At 38.8% G+C, this 9281-nt stretch overlaps 1 protein-coding gene across 1 annotated transcript; it reads right to left on the reverse strand.

Moving 5' to 3' along the window:
* Window positions 1–1459: 1459 nt before the first annotated feature.
* znf207b (zinc finger protein 207, b) lies at window positions 1460–6820 on the reverse strand. Its single transcript, XM_083560911.1, has 10 exons — window positions 6653–6820; window positions 5579–5705; window positions 5357–5495; window positions 5005–5139; window positions 4711–4786; window positions 4267–4337; window positions 3726–3868; window positions 2902–3129; window positions 2521–2665; window positions 1460–2138 (listed from the first exon to the last, which is right to left on the reverse strand). The coding sequence occupies exons 1-10, from the start codon at window positions 6691–6693 to the stop codon at window positions 2044–2046; spliced, it is 1200 nt and encodes a 399-aa protein (XP_083417037.1). The 5' UTR covers window positions 6694–6820; the 3' UTR covers window positions 1460–2043.
* Window positions 6821–9281: the final 2461 nt, after the last annotated feature.

Consider the following 9281-nt stretch of genomic DNA (forward strand, 5'->3'; position numbering starts at 1 on the left):
AACAATTTACTCAATAAATACAGAAAGTTCCTGTAAAAAATCAAACCCACACCAGATGAAGATGTGATCAGATTCCCTCACCCCCACACTCACACATGGAGGTAGAAGTTTAATGGATTGAGGTTGTTTTGGAGCAGTGAAGGTTCTGGAAAGTGAAAGAGAACCAACATGTCTCTATTCCACACTTCATCACCATGTAGTTTCGTCTGGACTGTGGCTCATCGGAAGCGACTTCACCGTACAACGAGACGATGATCTGAAGCTCACATCAGACTCTGAGTTAACGCTGTACGTGTTATTTAGAGAGCAGACAGATGTCTGGAGTGATATCTATCATGGAACCACCTGCCCAGTCACCACACCTCAATCCTACTGAACTGCTTTGAGATGAAGAAGAAAACTCCACCTAGTGAAGAACATCTCTGAGGAGTTTTACAAGAAACACATCTGAACGTCTGGAGAAACGAAGTGTCCTGATGCTGAGTGTGAAGCTGCTCTTCAGGCTAATGGAGGATTTTAATTTATTTATTTCAATTTATTTATTTTTTTAATTATTTTTAATGAAAATAAAGTGGAACATCTGGACATTTATACATTTGTTTAGTCAAATGAAATCTTCAGTTGTTTACATAATCGAGTTTTTTTGAAGAAAAAAAAAGGAACATGCACGTGTTTAATAAACACCACAAACCACTCAGTTTTCACACGTCCACTAAATATTTATTTATAGCCAGCATCCGATTCAGAAAACTAATGTGACTAATCGAAGGGAGAAAAGTTTTGAAAATTATAGTTTTTAAAACCACTTTAAACTGAGAACATATTTAAAATAAGCATCTAAAATATTAATCTCACCGTAATTTCCGGACTATTAAACACACCCATATATAAGCCACACCCACTGAATTTTACAAAGATGTTTATTTTGAACATAAATAAGCCGCAGGTGTCTATAAGCCGCACTGAAACTAATGAACTTTATACAGGCTTTAATGAAAGACCGTGTCTGCGGCCCGATTCAGTGGGAGCGCGTCTGATTTAATATAAAGAGTTTCATTGGTTCACCTTAAACCCGTTAGAAATTTCATTGGTCTAATGTTATGGGGTTCAGTTTTTTGGCATGAAGTTTGTGAAACCGGAAAAAAAAAAACCCAGAAAAATCCATTAATTCGTTGTTTAAACTGCGGAGTTCGAAGCGTGGGAAAAAAGTAGCGGCTTATAGTCCGAAAAATACGAAAAAAATATGAAAAATTAAACAAATATGATAAATACACAAACTAATGAGTGATTATTGCAGCTTTAGAGAGAAAAAAAAACTCTCCATTTCCCAATTACTGAAATGACAAATTTTATAAAATATTTATATTTAAAATCAAAACAAGGAAAAAAAAAAAGTGGTAATGATTCTGCCTTCAACACACACACACACACACACACACACACACACACACACAAATCCAGGAGAGAAATTGAAGTTTATTACTCCACGTTTCAAAAAATAAAAAAGAACCGAACATACAGCTGTAAACTGTTCACTCTCACACACACACACACACACACACACAACATGTGCTGAAAAAAAAATCTGATTGGAATGTTAAACAATATATATATATAAAAAAAAAAGTTTAATTTTAATTAATAGAAAAAGAAAAGCACTAGTGAGTGTGTGTGTGTGTGTGTGTGTGTACGAGAATGTGATGTGTGTAAAGATATAGAAGATATAATGTGAGCTGATTATCAGCACGTCTACACTCTCACAACACACACACACACACACACACACACACAGATGTGCTGCTGCTGTAGAAGCTTCACTCTGACCAACACACACAGTGAACTGATGATCATCTGATTAGGACTCTTACAGGTTTGTACACAACGAGGGAGAGAAAAAAAAACAACCACAATCGTGTGTGTGTGTGTGTGTGTGTTTGTGAGAGAGAGTGTGTGTCCTGCGTGTTGTCACGAGTCTCTCCGTCTGCATGTTTCTTTGAATCGTCTAAATAAACAGCAGAAAACGAGGCACACCGAGCGGACGGGTCAGAAACGGTTCATGCCCTGGAACTGAGGCACCTGCACCTGACCGTATGCTGGCATATACCCCGGCATTCCCTGAGGGGGCGCACCGTACTGACCTACAAACACACACACACACACACACACACACACACTTAATATACATATACACTTAAAATTTTTACATATGTATCTGGAAAATATACATATAAACTTAATATAATATATAATAAATATTCATCTAAACATTTCAATCAGAACAATAGATATTAAAGTATTTATTAAAAATATTAAATCATTAAAAATATGAATTGGTTTTGATTATTTGAGGGTGGAAACCTGGTGGCGCTGGGATTTGAACTCACAACGTTTGGATCACTGAAGCTGCACCTTCACCAATATATTCTAAATATTAATTGGCATCAGGAATGCTATGTAATGTACCTGTACAGGTGTAGAAATGGGTGTGTGAGGTGGGTCTGTGATGTAAGAGCAACTCACCGTGCATGGGGTGTCTAATGAGAGGTTGCTGTGGAGGTATGGAGCCCACCACTACCCCAGAAGGGGGCGCCGCAGCAGCTACAGGCGGCCCAGGACGAGAAGGAATCAACCTCTGATACCTAGGCAGCTGTGCTCGCCTTTCCTCCTGCACCGAGCACAAAACACACACACACACCAATCACACACTGCACACACTAAACACTCTTATTTAGAGCCTTATTCAAAATCAAACAAACAATCTCATGTCTACGCTTTCGGGATAAAGCTAAGATTAGAGGTGTAGCATTAACCCGAGCCGGTGTAAAGAGAGAAATCCGGTTTTCATTACTTACTGTCAAATAAAAAGGGGATAAATCAGGAGAGGCGTCTCCGAGCACTTACCAGCGAGATATCCTCATCAGGATGCATCAACTTACTGGTAGCACTGGAGCTGGAGACGACTGCGGGTTTAGCGGACACTGCAGGGGGGTTGGGTTTAGCCGCAGTGCTACTAGCAGGACCGGAGGAGGAGGAAGTGGAGGATGTGGAAGAGGAAGACGTCGCAGGCTGGGTGTAGGCCGGGAACGTTGCTTTGGGAGTATCAGCAGTAGTGAGAACCGGCTGCTGGGCCTGGAGGAACAGCGGGACACACAACGGGGGTGCCAAAACTTTCAAACAATCCTGATGCAGCATTCGTGAACACAATGATCACATCATGATTGTTTAATATCGTGTTCTATTGACTACAATTCTGTTCCTTCAGTGTTTCATTCTTTTACAATCAAATATTTTAATTTAAATTCTTACATTTAATTGTTTAAATAAATTGATAATTTATTAATTTTTATTTTAATAATAATAATAAACTTAATTGCAAAATAATTTGGCCGTTTAAATGATAAATATTTTTAACATTTTAACCCTAATTTAATTGATTAATTAAATATTAAAGAATTAATAAATACGTAAAAAATACAAATACAGAAACTCTATTAATAAAATATTACATTTTATATATCATTTAACTAATTATATATATATATTTTTTTTTTTTAATTAATAAATGACCTTTTACAGATTTAACTTTTCTGGGTGTAAATAATTATTTTTCATGCATAGACACGTATCCACACACACACACACACACACACACACACACACACACACACACACACACACACACACACACACACACACACACACACACACACACACACACACGTTACCTGGGCAGCACTGGGGAAGAGGGGTTTGGTGGCAGTGGGCGGGGCGACGGGTGCGGCTGGGCGGGGTGGAACACCTGGTGCTGTTAGTGAAGGTACCTGAGCCATCGGGGGAATCCCAGGCCGGGGTATGTGAGGGGGCATTCCTGCAAAACACTCGTTTATTACTCCATGTTTCAAAAAATAAAAAGAAGAAACAAACATACAGCTGTAAACTGTTTACACACACACACACACACACACACACACACACACACTCGAGTAGACATGCTGAAAAAAATATCAGATTGAATGGTTAACAATAATTTTTTTATTAATAAAAAAGAAAGCACCAGAGTGTGTGTGTGTGTGTGTGTGTGGTGTGGGTAAAGATATAGAAGATATATTATATGTGAGCTGATTATCAGCACATGTCTACACTCTCACCAAGCCAAAACACACACACACACACACACACACACACCATTTTCTGCATTATAAATCCTACATGTTATTTATTAGACAAAGCTGGGAATCTTGGACATGTACTGAATTATAAACTGACCAGGGGGCATTCCTGCCATCATGAGGGGCACTCCAGGCCCCGGGGGCATCATTCCTGCCATCTGCATCATTCTGTTAAAAGAAACAAATTTAAAGTGTTATACATTTTCACAATTACAGAAATGAGTGACAAGTGAAACTCAGTTGAAATCAGTAAAATGTGAACTAAATCATTAAATAAATAAAAATTTTTTTAAAAAAGGTCATTAAAAACCAATGCTTCAAAACTGGATTTTCCAGTGACATTAATGAAAGTCTTACACACATCTGAAGGATGGAGTGGAAAGGAAAATGGTTCCACACACAGCGATGTTAAACACACTGCTCGGTCTTAAACTACTGACTAGTTTAAATTCAGCTCAGTTCCAGATCCAGCGGGACTGTTATTCTGCCCCCTGCTGTTTAGTTTGGTATAACACCACAAATATCAAAAAGAGGAATGTACCCAGGTGGCATCCCAGGCATCACTGCAGGCATTCCAGGCATCATTGGAGGAACACCAGGCATCATATGAGGCATACCTACACACACACACACACACCACACCACACACACACACACACAGAGAGAGAGTTAACACAGCAAAGTCTGCAACTTCCTCCCAAAGAGTATCCATAGCAACACTGCACATCTGTATCTGTACACAATATATTTCACAGGCTGCCTCTGTACTTCAATATCACCCTGTAAAGAGAAAGTTTGTCTGATATTCATATAAAAAAATGCCCCTCTGACTAACCCGAGTAACCAGCCGGGGGCATGTAGGCATTCTGCGGCTGAGCAACGGGCGGGGGCTGAAACGGTGCCGGACCGGCTTCATCTTCATCATCGTCCTCATCAGAGTAATCCTGGTTCTGTTTCTTCTTTTGGCCTTCTGCTTAAACACACACACACACACACACACAGATCATTGATAAAGTCCTAACACGGCTCATTTGCATATGGCAACCGCAACAAAACTCCATATAAGGAAAGAAACTGAAAGCGGGGGGTGGGGTGGGGGGGTCTTGTCTTTCACGTTTCTTTTCCCCGAGTGCTGAATTTTAGATTAATAAAATGCTTCTGGGGGAAATCCCGCTTTCATTCCCCACCTTGAGATTTCTGCTCCAGAACTCGTCTCCGCTCCTGCATGTCCTTCTCGGGAATGCCTTCCATGCCGTAGATCTCCAGCTCGATGTCAGTTCGACCAGGTATTGCGTTAGGAACTCCGTCTATCGTCTCCTTGTGCACCTGGAACAAAATTCTCATTGTTTTTCCTCTGCTTGGTTCACGTTATATACCCTGTGAGTGGAGCTCAGATGTGCGTCTCAAACCTGCATGCAGTGTATGGCCAGGCCGGGTCCCGTGTACAGCTTTTTGTGACATATGTGACATTTGAAATGTTTGGCTTTCTGATGCTGAATAAGGATCTTCTCATCGTCGAAGTCTCTGTTGCAGTACCTTTGTGGAACCGAATTAAGGTACATAATCGATCACAAAATCAACTACCGAGTAAAAAAGCTTCCATAAGCATTATACATTTAGAATAAAATAAACAGCAGGAAATCCACTGATGCTTCTGTCCAGGAAAATCCTTCAAACAATACTTACAGGAATTCCAGCTCGTTTGAATGAATCGATTCTTTAGTTGGAGTTAACAATAAGAGCCGATTCTTTTGAATAACAAACGGTTACATCCCAAATCAAATTATTTTTTAAACAGGCCAAAGATTGTACATCTTCTGTTTGTAAACCTTTTTTAATAGTTTAATTAATAATTTCACGAAATATTACTTCACCTTGCGAGTCGACTCGCAGACTAGAGTCTGAATCAAAGAGTCGACTCATTGGGGACCACCAGAAGACCCCATAACTGGTAATTATTATAAACACAGTTAAATCTGACTGGAATAAACTGCTGGACACGTGATAGGAGATTACACAGGAAACATTTTGGGAAATTAAAATAAAAAAATATATCAACGCAAATGCGACCACATGACATCATGCTAATTGTTTTGTCTTCTTCTGGCTAAGAAATATAACTCAAACCAACTGACGTCACCTAAATAACTTTTAACACGGTTGTTATTTCTGACACAGTTTGTTAAACACCGTTATGTAAACTATTTCGCTATGAACACATTCAAATAACTACACGGAGAACGGCTACATGCTAGCTACGCCTGATTTTAAACGACTTAGCCGCATTAGCTTGAGCTGTATCCCAAAATTAACCGGTGCTTCCTCCTTAGGCGCACTACACAGCGTTGGAAATCGCGGTGAACGCGCCCTATGTAGTGCACTACATGACTGACGGGCCGCCGTTTGGAATACAGCCTAGCTAGCTAAGAAGACATGTCACACATTTCTTTGTTTTTATATCGCAGAGAACGTTAGAAGGATACCAACACCACGGCTTCAGCTGCTTCTTCTTCTTTCTTCCCATTTTTCTTTTCAAAAACTAAAAATAAACGAATTCACACTATAAAAAAAACTACTATCCTCCACTCTGCTGTGGAATAAAATGGCGCGATGCTCTGTAGACTACCTCACAATAAGCTTCCGATATTTGTACTGCGCATGCGTCTCGGTTAAAAACAGCAGAGGGCGCTATTGGACAGTTTCATTAAAATTGTTTTATATATATTAATATTTAGTTTAAGGAAATAAATTTATTTGAATAAAGCAAACAGAAACTTATTACGAGAAAAAAGTTTTTTAAAAGTTTTTTTATTATGTTTAAATTTGTCGTAATCTTAGCCAGCTAGTCAGGTTCTCCCACAATAAGAATCGCACAACACCTTTATTTCGTCATAAAACTGTTTAATGATTTTCAGATTTACATACCAAAGCTACAAAATCTGCACGTTAAAATAACCTCCAGTGAGCTCTGCGTTAGAGCTACAAACATTAGCCTTTAGCGCAACACATCCGACTGCAGTAATACAAAAAAATAGCTTCAGGATTTATGTTATAAAATGAAAACGCTGGATTTGTGTAGAGAAAAGAGAGACGGCGATGTGGAAGAGGCTCCGGACTCGCCCTCGCCATACGTTAAACACTTATTAGCTGTTAGCGCTGTCTATCTGTACAACACTGTTAGGGTCTGATCTGATCTGAGATCAGTCTGATCGGCTGCCGTGATGAATGTTTGTGCATAGACCATGAAACCGTCTGATCTGAGCACAGTGGCTGAACTCGATCAGCAGCTAGCGGGTCAAGTGTGAGTGTTAGCTGATCTTAGCTAAGCTAAAGGAAAAGCTAACGATTATGTCAGATCTGATCTCAAATTCTGATCCAATGACAGGTTTTTTTATTTTGGGTGAATTTGAACACCAGGATCATAATGTTAGCTTGCAGCTAAAATATCAGCCCACGCCTAATGGAAACATTCAGTTCATGTGTACACTAGCACCGTCTATAGATCACACACACACACACACACACACACACACACAGAGCGATCAGTCCAGTGTCAGACACACAGCTACATTTATAAATACACCTCAATTTCACACCAGGTTACATTTTACACTGAAATATTTCGTAGTAAATCCAGTGTATTGCTGCTAATTAGCATTAATAGCACAGATTTCTTTCAAACTTGCATCGGTCTGTCCAACAAACGAGTCTGAATTCCTGGCTAAAAAACCCCACTCTTTCTTGTCATGTTGCACAGGCTAACACACCTGCTAACACACACGTTTCTATTTATACGAGAACGAAGGAAAACTGAGCGAAATCCTGAGCAGCTCTGATCTTAGGACAGTTTCGTATTTTTAACATCGGAAATCAGACAGCGTCAAGCTGTGCGCTAATTAGCCAAGATGCTAACACTTTCAATTTATAGCAGAACATGCTAATGTTGCTAACAGTGAATAAAGGTTAATATATTTAGGCTAGTTAGCTTGGTGAACCGACTACGCTAATTATAATATGGATTCTGATGATTTAATAAATGTGTAAATACGATAACATACAAACAAATAACATCATGGGTTTGATTTTATTTCCAAAAAAAAAAAAATTATTGGCAAACTTTGCGTAGCTTGCGAGTACTAATGTAGTATTCAACTCATATTTCCATCTCGGGAGCTTATTGTTTTTTTTATAAATAAAGTTTTTCAAAAATCAAAATTTCATTATACATCACACCCCAAACTTTACCATTAGCTAACGTTACAATTTATAGCTATTAGTAGAATGATTTCCATTCAATGCTGCTTTTGGTTTCTTGCATGTGGGTGTGGCCTGGAAAGCGCATTTTCAATTACGAGAAAAAAAAAACCTGGCAGCCAAACAGCATACGATGCACTTTAGCTTTCAGAACAATTTTATTTGAAGATCCGTAGTGAATTAGCATAAAGTCGTAAAGTCGTAAAATCGTAGTTTTGAATAATTACATGTAACTAAATGTAGCTGCATCACTTTAGTCTCACTGAGATCAGAGGATACAGTTTTGTGTTTTCAGTTCTCCATGGTAACGGTATTTCTTTTCACAAGTTTAGATTGCAATAATAATAATATGAAAATATAAAAATGTAAAAAAAAATGCAATATGCTACGTTACACACTGAAACTTTGCTTGAACGTGACACAAATCTGCAGCACGTCATCGCAGTTTGGTTGTGAAATTTACCCTAATGACCTAATAATGAATAATATAATATTCAATATAATAAACATTGATCCATAAAACAAGTGGGCGTGACTATAACCTCTAAACTGTGTAGACACTCCGCCCCTTTGATCATTATTAAGCAGGGTTCATACTGGACTTTATTCATGACAAGGACCCAAATGATCTAATTTATATTTCATCCCAAATCATTGATTTTTGTCCCTAAAGATCATCACTAATCTTAGCACTATTTCACCGTTAGCCACATTAGCAAGATTTTCCTTCCTGCTGCTTTAATATGTTCAGATTTGATTCCTCCGTTCACCTCTGTGTGTTTCTCCATTTTCCTTCGCTTTCACATTCTGTTCTGCTGCATTTAGTGTTTTTCTTGGTCTTGGACGGGACACAGCAAT

Source organism: Silurus aristotelis (assembly GCF_946808225.1).
Source record: "Silurus aristotelis genome assembly, chromosome: 2".
NCBI classification, from domain to species: domain Eukaryota; kingdom Metazoa; phylum Chordata; class Actinopteri; order Siluriformes; family Siluridae; genus Silurus; species Silurus aristotelis.

What these genes read in the sequence shown, in the direction of transcription:
- znf207b (XM_083560911.1), bottom strand. Translation starts at nt 6,693, where the DNA reads ATGGGAAGAAAGAAGAAGAAGCAGCTGAAGCCGTGGTGTTG. An exon ending in ATGCCTGGGATGCCACCTGG is followed by an intron (nt 4,338 to 4,710) that starts GTACATTCCTCT and finishes TTCTTTTAACAG; the next exon opens with AATGATGCAGATGGCAGGAA. An exon ending in CATTAGACACCCCATGCACG is followed by an intron (nt 2,139 to 2,520) that starts GTGAGTTGCTCT and finishes GTGTGTTTGTAG; the next exon opens with GTCAGTACGGTGCGCCCCCT.